Here is an 18,250-nt window from a genome sequence, read left to right on the forward strand (position 1 = left end):
GGGGGGACAGCTGTAGAAGACAGAAGGCCTGTGGAGAAAAGAGAAACCACGGGTGGGGGCATCTCTGTGACAAACTGGAGCCCTAAGTTAGGGTAGGCTCCGGGAAGACTTCGAGTAGGGGGGTCCATAGAGACTGAAGAGGGCCCCCTCTAACTAGACAAGTCTCCTAATAGAGGGAAGGGAACACCAACCCACCCACAAAAACTTTGACCCAAATTTTACCCTGCCTACAAGATGTTCAAGATAAAGACAGGGATTGAGAAAATGCCCAATCAATGCCTGGTCCAACCCAATACCCACCTCACAGGAGAGAGCCAACCCCAGACACTATTAATGATACTCTGCCATGCTTGCAGACAGGAGCCTAGCATAACTGTCCTGAGAGGCACCACCTAGCAGTGCCTTGAAACAGATGCTGAGAGTCACAGCCAAACACTGGGAGATATGTAGGGAGTCTTGTGGCAAAGAGAGGGGAAGGAGAACAGGACCTGGAGGTGAACGGAACTTCCCAAGAAGACAACAGAGCTAACCAAGGCCCACAGGGGCCTGGCATGGACTCTACTTAGGCCCCCTACATAGATGAGAGCAGGATGTTTTATTAAAAGGTACAGGATACCGAAGACAGCTCTATAGGGTGAGGATCTGGGACAGGAGAGCTTAACGGAGCTTACAAGGAGGAGCTTTAAGAGGAAGAACCCCAAGTGACCTGTAAGAGCAGAGCCTTGTCGAGTGAGTCTTCCTGATGAAGGCAGTTTGAAACAGGGTAGTTTCTCATGGTGTCGCAGCCCATGTCGCCTTGTTGGGCATGATTCCCCATCTCGTCTCTAGGGTAGCTATGCTGGAACCAAACTCTAACGTAGGAGTTTGAACGCTAAGGACTGTTTTACTTGGCTTTCAGAAAATGCCACCTCCAAATTTCCAGGTACACAAAAAGCTGAGCAGCTCAAGGCCAGTCTTCCAAAGGTAACAGCCAAACCTGTTTGAAGAAAACACTGTCAAGTCCCACGCACACTGTGGCCTCCTTTCTCAAATGCAAATGCAGATTATGTTAAATGTGTAGTCCTGCTTAGGGCATGGCTTTACCAGATCCCCTAGCTGTCTTCCCAGCAGGCCAACTTTTGGTCAATGACATGCAACGGGGTGTGTGTGTGTGTGTGTGTGTGTGCGCGCGCGCGCGCGCGCGTGCACGCGCGTAGACACCTGAAACACCTGAAGTATTACTCTAAATTCCAATAGAACTTGCTTTGGAAACTGCACTTAAAACATTTTTAACAGAGGGAGTGGTCTATACCAAGTAACATTAACAGGCAAACAATAAATATGCAATCAAAAAATTTAATAACAAAGATACTATTTTCAACATGGTCAAATATACATAGCTAAGCCCAGAATTTAAAAAAAAAATGTATCCAGCTCAACAGTACAGTTATACAGTTTTGTACAGAACATTCCATAGATCAACAGAAAATACATGAGCACAAAAATAAAAAATATTTAAAGAGAGTGTCTAAGCAGCATTTTCTTTCTGCAAAACAGACATAGATCTTGTACTGATTAAATATCTACAGGTGCTTTTCCTTTACAAAAATACATAGATTCTTAATAGACTAAGTCATTAACAATGACCTGGTAATTCCTTCACTTCAATTTGAATGATTCATAAGCTAAATCTTACAACCACAAAAAGGTTTTTATTTGTATTAAGATGTTATCACTTTTGACAAAAAGCTTAAAGTATTTCATATTTCAAAATAAAATTAGCAACATAACTTTACAATATATTCTGTGCTAGATTTAATAACCATGAGGGCTATTCTAAGAAATGATAGCTGTTGAGTTGCCAGACACAGGAAAGTGAAGGAACACGTACCCCCCGCCCCCACGCTCTTGTCCTGGACCACAGCTTCTTAAGGACACTTAGGCCCCCAGTCCCAATCTGAAAAGACTGCAAAAGAAAACCGGCCTCCGACAGTGCCAGGCTGACCTCCAAATATGTGCATGTGTAGACAGAGTCCCTGCTCCTGGACTTCCGTGAACACACCAGACTTTGTACAGATGCTCCCAGAATGGTTGGGTCTCCGTTTGTGCTACAGTTTGTTCTTTTTTTCTAGTAACTGTTACAAGATAGAAGAAAACTAGGTCTAGTATTTAACATATCTGTTACATCTGATTCTAGATTCAAAGACAATTAAGAAGAAAACATATTTCTGGAAAACTGTTTTGAATCATGGAAAAGTGGCGTGAGGATAGACACATTTGGATGAGATTTTAAGGAATTATTTTGAAGTTTACTTTTATCATTTTTCAAAGTGCCCAAACATTTTAATCCGACTAGAAAATATGGTGGCCAGTAAACTTACTGTTTGTGACAATCATATGCCAGGAAGAGAAGCATTTTCAAATGACCCGAGAAACACCACAGCTTTACACAAAGCAATAAGGTCCCTCCTGTTTAAGGACATTTTGTGTTTTTTAATCTTAAATCTCATGGTTTTCACCAAAACACACTGCAGAGCTCATGAAATAAATCCAAACAGCTGGTGATTCTGGGCTTTGAAGGGCGTCTGAGTAGTCAGGGCATTTGCTAAGCTTTTCGCGAACCAGACCTAGCAGACATGTCCCACCCTTTATCGCTCTCCACAGGATTCACATACTGAAAACAACAGTAACAGCATTTCAAGTTTTTATGATTCTAATCCAGAAAAGAGGTTTTGGCAAATTCATACCAATATTTTACTGGTATAAAGCTTAGGTTTCTAGAGAATTCCCATCTACTTAGAGGAATGGGTGAAGAATGTGGCTCAGTTGTACAGGACGGTGGGCTGGTTCATCCACTCTGTGGAGGTCTAACCTCAGGCTGATTTTACCTCAGCAGCAGAGCAGAGCAGACTGTCAACCCCAAAGAAAGAATGGCACACTAGGACATTTTCAGTGCTCCATTTTGCCAAAATTTGGCCACATGGTTGTTTAATTTCACTAAAACAGCTCCTGAAAAGGGTTACTTTTAAAGAAAAAGAATCACAGGCCCTTATGGAATTTCACTTTTAAAGACAGTAGAAACACTTGTGTAAGTCCAGTAGAACACAGTTTGTTTCACACAGGCTTGTCAGCCAGCAGACCGCACTTCACACTGACTGGTGTGCCTGCCAGGACTTCTGTTAAAGCCTGTCTTCAATGGAGCTAAACAGGCATAATTTTCTTCTTACCTCCATGGAATAAAAGGATTCTTAAAATTGAAAAACCTCAATTTCAAATTTTTAAAGTAAGTTTGTATTTCTTCCCATTTTTATAGGGAGGATATTTATAATTGTTTATTTCTTTCTCATATTTGAGGATTCTCTAAGATCTACCAGATGGTGTTGGGGGGGGGGGAAGTGAACATATTTGAAGGGAAATATGCTGATTGTGACAAGAAAGACACTTGATTTATCTCACCAAGAAAACATTGCAGTGCCTTCACTGGTGACATGCAGTAACCAGTCAAGGTTACTACTACCGATATACAGTCTGTCTCCAACATGTAACAGTAAAATGTCTTTGGTGATGCCTATGTTCTTACAAAGCTCTTTTAAGAAGCTTGTAAGCGCCCACGTAGATAGGAAACCATCGAGACAGGTACAGACGACTCGAGACTTATGCAGGAAACCTACAGCAGAAGTGCACTTCAGCAATGAGGCACTTTCTCAAGTCAGAGAACATCAAGTCAAGTCACAACATTATATAACACACTTGCTTCTTTTTAAGGACTCAGTTTAAAATGAACATTTGTGCAATCTCACTGCATTTGTGCAATGTGGCATTTCTATGGGGTATGTACTTAGTGAATAAAGAATATTTAAAAGCTGTTAAAAAACATTATTCTAGCCACTCAAACCTCAGACTTAACATAACTTCTTCAACGAGCCTTTTAGTTTACTTTTAAGCTAGAGAAAAGGACATTTTAATCTCTATTAACTGATGTCATTCATCACTGCCACTTAAAGTGATTCTTATAGACCACAGACTTCCTTTATATCCAAGATTCCATGGCCCTTTTAGGTCCGATTTTTAAGGCAAGTAAAACTGTTAACAAAATATTTTCTGGAATAAAGTTCTTTAGTTTATTGCTTAAGAAACAGCAGGTTGAAGAGTAACTTTCATTTATTCTTGGGCTTACAGATCCAGATAGTTATTCTTGCAAATTATTTAAATTTAAGGGTTTTTGTTAATCAACCCTGTACATGTAAAAGATGGCCACAAATAGGGCCTGCTTGTGTTTCCTACAGCAGGTTCTGGACAAGGGCAACTGAGGGTAAAATAGGTGTATGTGGTCCACGCTTGGGCTGATATACAGGAGGAGGCTGGCTGAAGAAGCACACCACACTACTCATGGTCCCGTCTGATAGCAGACATCCTTAATGGTATGTTTTGGCACATAGTCCATTGCATCTCAGTGAAGTGACATTAAATGAAGGAAATTTTTATAAAACTTTTCTGGTTCCTGTTTGCTATGTATCCCTTGGAAAATACTCATGTATGTGACCAGGCAACAAGCAAAATTTAATGAGACCTTGTATACAAAATTCACCTGTGGCCTTAAGGCTTGGTTGAGGAGCCAAATAGCCAAGTCTCAGTGTGTGGCTTTCAAAATTGATTTTGACTTATGTTAATTAAAATTCACCTTCATATGTAAAACATTATTTAGCTAAATGTAACAAATTGCGAAATCTTTAAATTCTTTTTAGGGATAACTAGGAACTAGATTTTGCACCACAGCAAAATAATTTCTCCAGTTAAGATACAAAATTCAGTTTTTGGTCAAGTATAACGGTCTTCCCTACACTCTTAAGAGTAAATCATCAGGCTTTTAAACCCTGCTCCTGAGTTCTTCCAAAAACAGCAATCTAACAAGATGAAGTTAAGAAACTGCTATAGCCTTCTAATACAGCAAACTTTAGTACAGACTTTTTGACTTAAAAAAAATAAAAATCATACACTTTCAGCCTTTTATATTATGAAAACCACTAAGATTGAGCTGTATTTTGTATATTTCTTAGAGCTGTGCAATGTTGATTTCTATGAAGTACTCTGGAATTCAGAAACATTAGCTTGTGAAATATTTTACTAAAAAATTGGACCACTTGTGTTCACAGAAAAAAAAAAGTGTGGACCATGCACAGGGCTCTTATCAGATTTCTAAAACAAGCATTTTTTCCTAATTTCCTCCTACCTCTCAGAAGTTAGCTCGTTTCAGAACAACCAGTAGACATGCTCCACAGTTCTCTTTTTTAAAACAACTATATGTTTTACAAGACTTACATGTTTGAGTGTAATAAGGTAAGGGGACTCTAACTTGCAGGCTACTTTCAAAATGAATGGAAGACTTAGCCAAACTGCCACCATCAAGGACATCATCTTACTTCTGACTTCCACGCATGCATTTTTAATGAACTCACGTCTAAAACAATAATCCCACTTTACCTGGTTACTACAGTATCTAAAATAAAGTATCCTCAAACCACTAATTTTGGTTAGCGTATTTATCTACTACATGGCAAAAGTTTGTTTTGTGCGTACGGTTTGGAAACGTGATACGCAGCTGACCATCTGAATCAGTAGCTTGAGAGTGTTATCTAAAAATCCTGGTATTTAAAACCATCGCACATAACCCTCTGCATGCCACGACACATGCCTAAGGCCAACTTAAAAAAATTATGCTTGCATAAAATGACATCAACAATGCAATGATGCACACACAACATGGGCTAGACAACCAATGGAGTCTTGTAAAGCAACACCCACCTGCTCTAAGACAGTAACAAACGTTAATGTACTCACACATTAATTTTATTAAGTCAATATGATCAGCTGCCAACATTATGAACTTCAGTTGTCCAAGTCACATGTTTCAACATGTAGGGCTAAACGCCTTTCTGTGCAATGGGAGACTACCCAGACATTTAGGGCATCTCCAACTGCAATGTGCTCTTGTCAAAAAATAACTGGAATTCTTCACAAAAGACTTGCACACTCAAGAATAAGCTGGCATTTTGGCTTTTTTTTTTTGGTTTATTCTTTTTTACATAAAAGTTTACCAAGAATAGGACAGTGGCTCAGAAACCACCTTTCTAAATATATTCTTATACAAAATAATTTCAAGATATAATTATACTAGGTTCTTGTACAGTACTCTATTTTAACAAGAATAAAAGTATTAAGTATGTGAAAACTGCAACACCACAAGGATTGAGCCATTTTACTAGTGTAATTAACATCAGAACAACCTTGCAACAGGCAAGCAAAATATTGAGAAAGCAGAGTCCTGGCTGCACACCTAATTGATTTCAGCCGTGGCTTGCACTCCGAGACGGCAGATGGTCAGTAGCAGAAGGGCACTTGAATTGCTCCTAATAGAAACAACATGAAGGAAACTGACAATTTGGAGACAGACAATGGCCTTATGTGCATGCTGAAAGTCAGATTGTGTCTCTCAAGTCCACACACCGTTCATTGTGCAATCTGTCGACGAGTAAACAAATAGTGCAGGATTCATTCAGTGCAGTCTGGGCCCCTTGGCCTACCCAAAATCAATTCTTGGTCGATACTGCAACACCATAGGGTACGACTATAAAAAACAAAACAAAAACAATGAGTAAGACCATGTTTACATAAAAGCAATGGTTTATATAGAAAAGCCTTGAAGAACTGAGATTTTATAAACTTCATAAATTTATTTCCTGGTAATAGTGATTACAAATTAAAGTTGTCACTAAATTGAAGTGATTAAAATGTAATTTAAGATTGAAATTCCTCTCGGTACCCGCCCCCCCCTCCTCTAGCAGGCCCATGGAGGACTGCAGCTGCATCACATCCCACTAGCCACTCTGTGGGCTGAGGATTTGCACTGTAGATTCTTCCAGGCTGCTGTAGGTGGAAACCCACTGAACCACACAAGAGTAAGGGCCCCTACTCTGCAAATCAGTGAAACAAGAGTTTCCACAATACTGTTCATACATTTGATGCCCTTTCCTTTAGTATTTAGCATTTATTTTAAAATGGTCTTTAGAAGTATTGAAAAGCATGTACCTAACTGCTACATGAAATGGTGACCACCTCCTTTCAATCTGAGTCACTGTTCATAGCTACTGCTTGATGTAATAAAGGCTTTCCATTGTCCTCAGTGTTGTTCTATGTAGAAGGCTCTGGCATCCGCTGCCTACCACACACGTCCTAGGGAGGAAAGAGCCTCCCGCAGATAGAGGCAGGCACCACGCACCCTCTCCATCTGCTTTAACTCCCTCTTCCACCACCACAGAGAACCAAATGGTCAGAGTGCAGTATGGAGAATCAATGACTTTCCTGTTCTATAATCTGCAGGTTCCCACTTTTTAAGTGAACTCCAACGAGCTAACTATCACGGAGTCAAGAAAAGGCCGAGATGACTACTGACCAATGGTCTGCTGCTATCTTTGGGTACCTTCAACAAAGAGAACACTGTATTCTTTAATAGAAAAAGGGCAGACCGAGACTCTACAGTCCTGACATGCCCTCTCAGCATTTCCACGCATGTCACAGTGAGAAGACTCGATGCTGGTATGCACTAACTTCCAGTTAGAAGAGGACAGCAGAGTAGGGAATGATGCCCCAGGCTTTGTCCTCAGCTGAAGAATAAAGCAGGTGCCGCTTGTGGTCTAACGGACTGGCACAGGAGTCTCAGACTTGCAAGGTTCCAATGGTCTGACCCATATGCTACTTCTATTCATCCTAAGTTTTACTCTGGTCCTATAGGAGCAGCTTGGAACTTGGTTAGTTGGATACAAAATTCTCTGGCTATTTCTGAAGCTCAGTCAGACTTTGTGAGGCCATAGTTGTACATGTTACCCCCTGCCCTGTGTGAGTATGTCTGTGTGTGACTGTGTATAAGTGTATGTGTATGTGAGTGTATGTATGTGTGCATGAGTGTGTGGGTGTGTAAGAATGTATGTGTGTGAGACTGTGTGTGTGTGTGTATACACATTTGTGGAGACCAGAGAGTAATCTTGAGTGCGGCTTCTCTGAAACTGTTCACCTTATATTTTGAGACAGGGACTCCTTTATTCACCCAGAGCTAGCCGACTAGATAAGGCTTCCTGACTAGGGATCACAGAAACCTACCTGCCTCTGACTCCAGAGTACTGGGATTCATACTCTTATGTCCAGATTTTTTATATGGATTCTTGGATGAACACAGGTCCTCATGGCATCAAGACAAGAACACTGCCAACTAAGACATCAACCCAGCCCTCTAAACTCTATATATTTTCTTAAAGTTTCCTTCTGACACTAAAACTTCCTTGTTTTTTGTTCACAAGAGAAAAATTGTGTTTGGTGTTTCCTTCTATAGCCCCAGGGCTGGAAGAGAACCCTGTGCAGAATTAACCTGCTCACCAGCTTTCCGTTAAGGAGCCTTTCTGCCTCAGCCCTTGCTCGGCAGTGCTGCACGCAGGGGCTCCTGAGCTGCAGCCTATCCTGGAGCAATTCTCTCCTCATGCTGTGGAAGTTGGCCCCTGATCTGAGCCCTGAGCTTTATAACACACTGCAGCATGTGGGTGGCAGTGATCATGCTCATTGCTCACCTCAAAGTGTGACTGACAAGAAATGCTTGCTAATAGTATTAAGTTAAATAAAATCTTGGAGAAGTGTTTGGAGTTACATCTAACTTCATAATTTAATCATGCAGAGTCTGCCATCTAAGAAGCCACTTAAGGTCTTTGTGTAAGCCATGAGTAGGTCTTGTTCTGAGGATAGATATACTGACTAAAAATTGTGTGATCACTTGTCGTTATATTTGACTTTTTTGTTTTGTTTTGTTTTGTTTTCTGAGATAGGATCTCTCTGTGTAGCCTTGACTGTCCTGGACTCGCTTTGTAGACCAGGCTGGCCTAGAACTCATAGTGATCCGTCTGCCCGGCTTTGACTTATTTTTAACCATTTTATTTTTAAAAATCTAAGAGATGAAAACAAGAGACAAAGAGGAGACAGAAATGTGAAATATTAGTTGGTAACCTAGGCAAAGGGTCTTTGAAATAATTACTTCAGTTTTTAGTTGTAAAATGTCAAACTAAGAAGCTCATAGAAAAATTAGTACCAAAGCTGGGTTTTATAAAATGTCTTTTCAGCATCTAGTGAATTTTGGAGAATTCCATAAAAACTAGCTTATTATCTGTCTGTCTTCTCCTACAATGCTAAGCCATTTTACATTTCTGATAAATATTCTACAAGGTCTTGACTTTATCCTTTTTGTATGGTATTTTAGTAATTATTTTGTGTGTTATTTAATATTGTTTATATTCAAAGTGAGATTTGGCTCTAGTTTTTTTTTTTTAAGATTTTATTTTATTTTAAAGCTGTGTATTTTTAAAGTGTGCCTGTGTGTGGTCTAGGCACATGTGAGTGCAGATGCCCAAGCTGTCCAGAGGCATCCCAATCCTTGGAACCACCTGATGTGGGTGCTAGGAATTACACCCTGGTCCTCTGTAGGAACAACATGCACTTTAACACCTGCACCATCTCTGGTACTAGTTTTCTAACTGAATTCTCTGTCAAGTTTTACTGTCATATTGATGCTTCCTTTAGGAAATGATTTTTAGGAGGATTTAAACTTAAAGTCTAATTTTCTTACAGTGCTGTTATCCACAATGAAGTGTTGAAGAACAAAAAGGAAATGAGGTGCAGCTGCAGATTTGCCTGATTACAGTGCTCGCCATCACTTAGGATCAGAGCTAAAGAGGAGCTCATCTCTCAGGAAGCAGACACAACATGAAGACAAGGGTGGAAGCCTGTGTGTCCTGGGTTACAGCTACAGACAAGGGATTGCTACAGTACATCGCCTCCACCATGCGGACGTTACAAGTTCCACTCAGTCAACTAAACTGTTCAGCCCTCTCCCTCATCTGCTTCCCGAGTGGCTTTCTCTTTCCCTGGCTAGATGGTATGTTAGGTTACATCGTGTCTAAAAAGCTAGGACTCAAACAGTGTTTCCAAATGTTCACATCTTAATGGTGGATTGAGATTCCTGTATCACAGCAGTAACCAGAAGACTAAGCTTAACCACAGAACTGCACCACTGAAGGTCCCTAGCACTGACCACTAGGAACTAGATTGATGATTTGCTTAACTACTGGGATAAAGGACAATGGATTGCTTATAAAAACATCTTATGACTCATCTGTGAGATTAAGAAGGGGCACATGATCTCTGTCCTTAGTAATATAGTAATGTCTTACTACACTGCATACAAACTCTTTTCCAATTAAAAATGTATTTCTTTTTAAACATATATATGTGTGTGGGCACGTGCACACCAGTGAGGGTGTCTGGGGAGCCTAGAGGTCTCAAATGCCCTGGAACTGGAGTGACAGGTTGTTAGGAGCCATCTGACATGGGTGCTGGGAATCAAAACTGGGTCTTCTGGAAGAACAGTACAGCTTTTTAACTGCTGGCTCATTTTTCCAGGCCAGTTTCCAAATCTCTAAAATGTATTTTTATTAGAGAAGCATTTCTTAGGCACAAGTTTAAGTTCCTTGTGTGTTACTAAGTGATCTCAGTCATTCCATCATGGCATCCCAGAGCAACAGTTAAGGCTGGCCTCAGCAGCCCGCTCACAGCTAAGGCTGGCCTCAGGAGCCCGCTCACAGCTAAGGCTGGCCTCAGCAGCCCGCTCACAGCTAAGGCTGGCCTCAGCAGCCCGCTCACAGCTAAGGCTGGCCTCAGCAGCCCGCTCACAGCTAAGGCTGGCCTCAGCAGCCCGCTCACAGCTAAGGCTGGCCTCAGCAGCCCGCTCACAGCTAAGGCTGGCCTCAGCAGCCCGCTCACAGCTAAGGCTGGCCTCAGCAGCCCGCTCACAGCTAAGGCTGGCCTCAGCAGCCCGCTCACAGCTAAGGCTGGCCTCAGCAGCCCGCTCCGCTCACAGAGTTAGCCAGAGCTCCTATTTACAGTCACTCGGTTTGACTTTTCATCTCACTCCAGGACAGATTAGAGATGCCTCAAGGGCTAAAATAGAAATTCTTGATTCATAAATAATAGTTGTTAAGACAGAATTTCATTCTTAGTTCAGTAAAATGGCTAATACAAAAGAACTGAAATAATGGGAATTTTTGTTATTTAAGTTTGAAAAGACTTAGGAAACTAGTTTTACAAAGTGTCTGAAAACTTAGCTTGGGATGGGAGTGCTCAGCACAGGCACTGTGGTGGTCATATGTCCCGTCATGAGTGCCTCTTACCTGATACAAAGTGCCATCCTGACAGCAGACTTGCGAGGCTGAGCAGTTCAGACAGCAAAACTGCGGAGGAGATGAACTCATCAGATAAGAGGCATCCACAACGGGACACATTTAAAACTTGCTATTTAAAGTAGTTTAACTCAAAAATAAGTGCCAACATGAGTAATTTAAGTAAACACTGAGGAGTGGTAGGGGTTTTGGGAGGTCAGTTTTTTGTTTTTTGTTTTGTTTTGCTTTGTAGACAGGGTTTCTCTGTGTAGCCTTGGCTGTCCTGGGCTTACTCTGTAAACCAGGCTTGTCTCAAACTCACAGAGATTTGTCTGTCTCTGCTTCCCAAGTGCTGGGATTACAGGCGTGCATCCGGCTGGAGGGGAAATATTTAATAACTTAGTGATTGGTAAATTTTAGTGTTAAAAAAATTTAACATTTGTCTCTGAAGTTTTTTTTTTTAATATTCTGAAACTACTGAGATGGTATCCTACTCTTTTCAGTTTCTTAGTGTAGAGTGGGTACCATTTTCCTCCCACCTGTTCCTGCAGTCAGTCTTTCCTATGCCTCCTCTTTACCTACTCTGAGAGCAGTACTATTCAAGACCAGAAACTCTACTCTCCCTAAGGGACTGATGCACTGCTCAGGTCAGATTCTTAGTTCCCACACTTGTTTTAATAGCATTGATGAGCCCTTTCAGTTTGTTTGATAGTCATGTTTGCAGTCTTAATAGCTATAGAACTTATATTTTAAGCTATGCATTTATTAAACACTGCATACTCTTGCAAATAGAAAAATTAAATGTATAAATAGCTAAAAAAATTAAACACATGAAAACATAAGTTTAGATTAATCAGGAAAAATTCAACTTCCCAGAATAGGCTTTTTAAGGTTATACTTTGGAGGGTTATAAAATTTCACCAGCTTTCTCTGGAAGTTGGTCCTTGACTTTGTTTAGTGCTCGTCACTGTCCTCTAACGCCAGCCTCGCACTACTGTCCTTGACTGACTCGGATGGGTCCTTAAGCGCTAACCTATCACACTTTGTCTGAGTAGGCTAGTTGCAAAAATCATTCAATAAAAATAGAGTTAAGATGGAAGAAAGTGATTTCATTAACTTTTTCCTATTAATCTCTTTAGTATCAGTCAAAACAGATGTGTTTGTTTGCCTTCCTAAAATAGGCAGAGACTGCAAATCAAGCTATGGTGCTGGAGTGGCTGAGTTAGGAAAAGAAACAGCAAGGGCCATCTGGGAAAGGCAGCTGGTGGACTGAGGGTATCTACCTACCCACAAGGTGAGCAGGAAGAACACGCCCATGGTGAAAGCGGAGGCTGAGCAGAAAGCTGCTAAACCAGGCGTGAACTTGAGAACCTAACCTGAGCAGTGTGGAAGTAAAAATGCAGGAGGAGTGGGCTGAGATCCTACGCAGTCTAACAGAGACGCCATTACTTTTTTTACTTATTACATTAGGCATTCTGCTAACTACTTTAGCACATAATAGTAGTTCTTGCTCAACTGTCACAATTTTAAGGATCTCCAAAACTGAGGAAAAATAGGGAGGTAAGACACAGCTGAAGGAAAAGAAGCTATAGTATATATAGTGAAAAGTTAGTGTTCAGAAAATACAAGCAGTTCCTACAAGTCACCAAGAACAGCCAAACATATGATTAGCAGAGATACCATATTGCTAAGACGCGTGTCAACAAGTCAGAAATGGGCCCTCTTATGCATTACTGGACAACTGGCAACCTCTCACATTGTAAGCTTACTCCACTGTAAAGCTAGCATTCTAGGCAATGGATATGCTTGTGCATTTGCAGAATACATGTTTGGAATAGACACAGCACTGCTTGTAATGTTAAAAATGAAAACAATCTTGATGTCCACCAAAATAAAAGTTAATTAAATTATGCTAGTCACACAAATGGAATTGTACCAATATGTTAAAAAAAAAAGTAACTTTAAAGTGTAATAGTTTTCCATAATACATATTATCAAATGAGAATACAGTTGCTAGAAATATATATGAATCCATCTATGTCTCAGATAACTTCTGAGCACAGGCATGGCCTCATGTACAGAAATACTAGCTTTAGGGGAACATTAGATGCCTGAGTTACCCCTGACTGAAACATGGATCTCTACTTACATACCCGCAATTCATAGAAGCCACACTTGGGCATTATCCCTGAGATTTAAGCACTACTGTGGTCAACTCTAACATTCACCATAACAATCTTCAAGCAAAATTATTGTAATGAATTATAAAATTTACAGCAGCTGTTTGACCAGGTGTGTGTTTTGATTCATAAGGATGAAGATATTTTAATTTATCATGATGGAGACAAGGTCTAGAAAGGACTGGAGCCACCCATGTCCATCTTTTCTAAAGGGGTTAAGCTAAGAGAACCTAAGGTGGGGGAGGGAAAGCACGGCCACAGGCCTGGATGCTGCAGGGGACACTCCAGCTCTGCAGAACTGGGAGGAAAACTCACTTCCCCGAGAGGACAGAAACAGCGTGAGAGAGGGACACAAAGATGGAGTACCCTTGCCTGAGGCCAATGACTCAACCCGGTGCAGAATTTACAAGCAGACATTCCACAGCACTGCTGAGAACAAAAAACTGCAAAGGTGACAATTACAGCCAAAGCAATCCAGAAATACAGCCCAGTGCCAATCACAAACCCACTCAAAAGCTGAGGCTCAACATGATTTTAAAAATCAGATTTCTGTCTCAATTGATACAAATGGACCTCATAAATCAATTTAGAAGGCCTTATAACAAGACATATTAGGACTTCAAAGAAAAAAGACAAGCGTAAGGCTTTAGACAGGAGCTTTGTGAAAGCTGCATTGTGTGCAGGCCTGGGTAAGAACAATGCCTGTTTAGAACACACACAGGTGTGTGCACATGTGCATGTGCAGACAATGGCGGAGTCTTCACACAGTGAGGTGCAGGCTGCACTACTCAATAATCTACAGAATAAGCTAACTCTTTAACCTTGTGTGTAAATGATTCAATTCCAAGTGGACTAGAATGTTTATAACATTTAGTAGCTATCAGCGCAGGAACAAGCTGAGCACAGCCCAGGGCTAAGCTAGTTAGTAAGGCCAGCAGTAGAGTACTGAATCACTGAATCAGCAGCATCCTAGCCTCCTGCTGGCATGGATGGAGCAACCAATCTCAAAGCTAGAGACATGGAACACTAGCAAAAAACAGTTTAGAGAAGACAAGCCATCTCTCCAGGTCTACCTCTAATAACTTTTAAAAACCCCGAAACCTCAAAACTGTGTGCTCAGAAGTGTAAGTGCATGAAGACTTGTGTAGTCGGCAATCTTTTGGTAGAAAGCTTGAATCAGCCATCTGATGCTTTGACATTAAAATAACTGGTAACTGAGCTTCTTGGCTCTTGCTTCTAATCAGGCTGAGGCCGAAGAATATTAGTCTCAGGCCAGCCAGTGCTACAGTGAGCTCCAGGCCAGCTTGGGCTAAATAGTAAAATCTCCCTTCAAAAAATACTCCTCCACCCAGACATATACAAATGGACACCACGGGCAGCTTTCAGGAGACCACTGTAACAGGTGAGCACTAGCAAAGGGCTTACAATGAGTGACCTTTAACCTTTAGGGTGGTCTATCCACAATGATGAGTTCCGGCACTCACACACTGAAATGCCCATTGAACTAGCAAAGAAAGCCCACATTACAGTCACTGCAGTACTGTTACTGCAGAGCTAGCACATCTGCTTCCCACAGTGCAGACTCACCCTCTGCAGTGTGCACCTTCACCTGAAACAAATACTTCAGGCTCAGGTAAATGAAGGCAATGTGCATGCAATCCTTAAAGGCTATAAACAAGGCAGGTCATTATTTATGCGATACAAGTACATTAAAAAAGGCACCCTAAGGTAGTCTGATGAGCTCTTCAACTAGCAAGTGACTGACACTAGGACATAATTTTCCCTTCCTGATCTTGAGGTATTTTTGCCTGTGGCTAGAGTACTGCAAATGATAGAGAATATTTTTTTTTTTAATCTGTGTGAAAACCAGATAGGAAAACGACAAAAACCTTCTGATTTAAGATCTCGGGTGTTTCAATATTATTCTAACATCACCATCTCATTTTCTTCTGAAAAAACAGACAAATATCTTAACCACTATATATATATATATATATATATATATATATATATATATATATATATATATATAGTACAAGGATCTTCTGAGGTTTTCTAACAGTCCAACAGATGTTAGTTATATGACGTCAGAATATCTCTGTGCTACAGAAACACGGCAACCCTCGTTATTTGTAAATCCCACATTATCTATATTGTGTGAGGCAAAAGCTCAACGCTGTTTGACAGATGATGTGCTGTGTGCTAGGTAGCTCTCATCAGCCTCGGGTATACACATATGCATTCAGCTCCCCAGGGGCTCTGGCAGCATTCCCAGTGCTGCTGCTTCCCACAGACAGGCTTGTCACCAGAGCACCTCACAATTGCTAACACTCCTGGCTCAGGTGGACTGAAGTTTAACAGTTAACCTAAGCAAAGATATTTAAAACACAAAACCCTTTTTTGGGGTGGGGGTCCTAGGTTTTCTCCTTCATCACTAGGGAGCAAGGCACAGTAATCTACTTCTGGCAACCAAGTCCTCCACTAAGTCTCTTTTCCTCAATCCTGATGTGACACTTGTATTGATTGCGCAACCCCACCCACTGTCTCTTTCCATGACGGCCCTAATGATCTCTGACTGACTGGCATCTACCTAACCCCACTTCACACTTTCACATTTCTAGCAGACACCAGGCTTTAAAAAGTACATGCCATCTCTGTTCTCAGGATAGCAGAATCCTGGACCTATTTACAGTTGAACTTAAAATTTTACCTTCAAATATTTAACACAGACATTGGCCTTGTACTTGGGCCAAGTTTTAGGTACTGGAGAATAAAGAGGAACCAGTTTCTTCTCTTTCCCAAACAAATGTTCTTGATTTTAATGCTCCTAAATGATACTGCTAAATTTGAATTATATAATAATATATAAGTAAATATATACATAGGTAAATACAAAAGTAATTTACGTTTTCTCCTCTTAGTCGCCATCTTGTCATATAGATGAATTCCATAGTATGATCCTTTCCCATAATTTCACCATTGCACAGCACATCCAGCTTTAGAAAGAATAGTTAAAATACATTAATGCAAAGGACATTTGAACCTATACATTTTTATACATTTTCAAATTTTAAAATATCCAACTAGCTATATCGACATGTAAGAACACTGGCTATTTTTACTAACCCACTTTGTCACAGAATTTCAACTGCTCAGATGTAACATGAACCAACACTTACCTGTGCCATACAACTGTATCTCAAGTTGGCACACAATTTATAAAGGCAATGCCAACTATTGATTCATGTTCTAGAGATCTACAGGCTTTAGACACAGGCTGGGACCACTCAAAGTGGAGCAAGCACATTCTATATACACCTCTCAGACTCCTCTGAGGTTTCCAGCATGGAAAGGTGTTTTACCTTCTCCTTAGTTCGGGGTCAAAGAGATAGGGCTTTAGACCATGGCGCAGATCTGTGTGTTCAGGGCTATCTGGCCTCTCTGATGTACTTACAAACTCTCCCTTTTGTTCTAGGTGGCCTCCTATAGGCACCCATGCTAAAGCCTCAAGAGGCTAGAAGAACTCCGTCCATCTTTCACTGAGTCAACAAAGATTCCCAAAAATGAGACATCTCAGTTCTCTAGTTCCCGGTGAAAGAAACTGCTTAAGATTTCAAGTGTGGAGGGAAATGAATTTTAAATGAATCTGTATCTATTTAGACAAAGACTAGAATTCTGTACTTGAAGCCTATTGCAAGATATAGCCTCAATTATATTAGATATATGAACTATATTATTAATATTTTAATAATATGTGGTAATATATAAACTTTGAGACTTTTTCAGTTATTTTATTAATTCTTAGAAGAACAAAGGACTCAACTCTCTTTTCTTGATCTTCTCTGTAAAACAAATTTATAAGCAAAGCTGAAAAGAAGCAATTGCTAATCAGGCAGGCTGCATCAATAATCATGAGCAATTCAGGCACCTGTTCCCAATTAGCAACGCTGTTTCAGACATTTAATTAAATAATACCCTTATATAATGGGCAGAAAAATAATGGGAGACCAATCCATACCTTAATGAAAGCTCAGTAGGTTAGAACATGAGACTCTTAATCTCAGGGTCATGGGTTTGAGTCCCACGTTGGGCGCCAATTATTGTTTTTAAGTTACATGTATTATCTATAAGACCGGCTAGCAATCAATCAAGACACAGACACTTGTCATACTTTAAAATAGCCTTAGTTAACCTGGGGCAAGGCAGATATCAATCCTCTAAACTACCTCCCATAGTAGGGCAAGCATGGGATCCCTGCCTCAATCCCATACCATCTGCTTCCAATAACCTCTATTAAGCTACCTCCATACTTGTTAATGTTCTTCATCTGGGCTGGATTCTCCATCCATCCTGCTGGCCACGTGCTTTCTTCTAGCTAACCCATGGTGGCGTTCCTCTCCTCTCCTCAGGTCTCTCTCCTGTTTTCTTTCTCAGTGGTTGTCTTTTTTCTTCTCAGAATTCCTCTCTCTCCTAGCTCCACCTATCTCCTGCCCTGGCCAGGTAGGATGGCTTTTTATTAAGCAAAAGGTGGGTCACACAGACAGCAAGCAGTAATCAGCATCCAAATACATCAGACCATTTTCCAACAAAGTTGTTATCTTTGGGATCGGGCTCTGACACTTTAATATTTGTATTAATGTATCTGGAGTTTTAAAAATGATTTATTTTTATTTTATGTGCATTGGTGCTTTGCCTGCATGTGTGTCTGTATAAAGGTGTTGAATCACTTGGAGCTGGATTACAGAAAGTTGTTAGCTGTCATGTGAGTGCTGGGATTGAACCCAGGTCATCTGAAAAAAGAGCCACTGCTCTTAACCACTCCAGCCTTTATCTATGAAAGAA

The 18,250-nt window shown here is 40.7% G+C and overlaps 1 protein-coding gene across 4 annotated transcripts in view; it reads right to left on the bottom strand.

Annotated features, from left to right (window-relative positions):
- Window positions 1–1,321: 1,321 nt before the first annotated feature.
- The window catches only part of PCGF5 (polycomb group ring finger 5), a 112,318-nt gene continuing 95,389 nt past the window's right edge, over window positions 1,322–18,250 (bottom strand). For 3 of the 4 annotated variants that reach the window (XM_084764023.1, XM_084764021.1, XM_084764022.1), the window contains exons 8-10: window positions 16,315–16,404; window positions 11,241–11,300; window positions 1,322–6,604 (exon numbers count right to left, since the gene is read on the bottom strand). In XM_084764023.1, coding sequence (XP_084620149.1) covers window positions 6,557–6,604; window positions 11,241–11,300; window positions 16,315–16,404 — 198 coding nt within the window. In that variant the 3' untranslated portion in view covers window positions 1,322–6,556. The remainder of the gene's footprint in view (window positions 6,605–11,240; window positions 11,301–16,314; window positions 16,405–18,250) is intronic. The other variant, XM_084764024.1, reaches the window with a different exon arrangement.

The sequence above is a fragment of the Acomys minous genome (assembly GCF_964271855.1).
Source record: "Acomys minous genome assembly, chromosome: 2".
Classification (NCBI taxonomy): Eukaryota; Metazoa; Chordata; class Mammalia; order Rodentia; family Muridae; genus Acomys; species Acomys minous.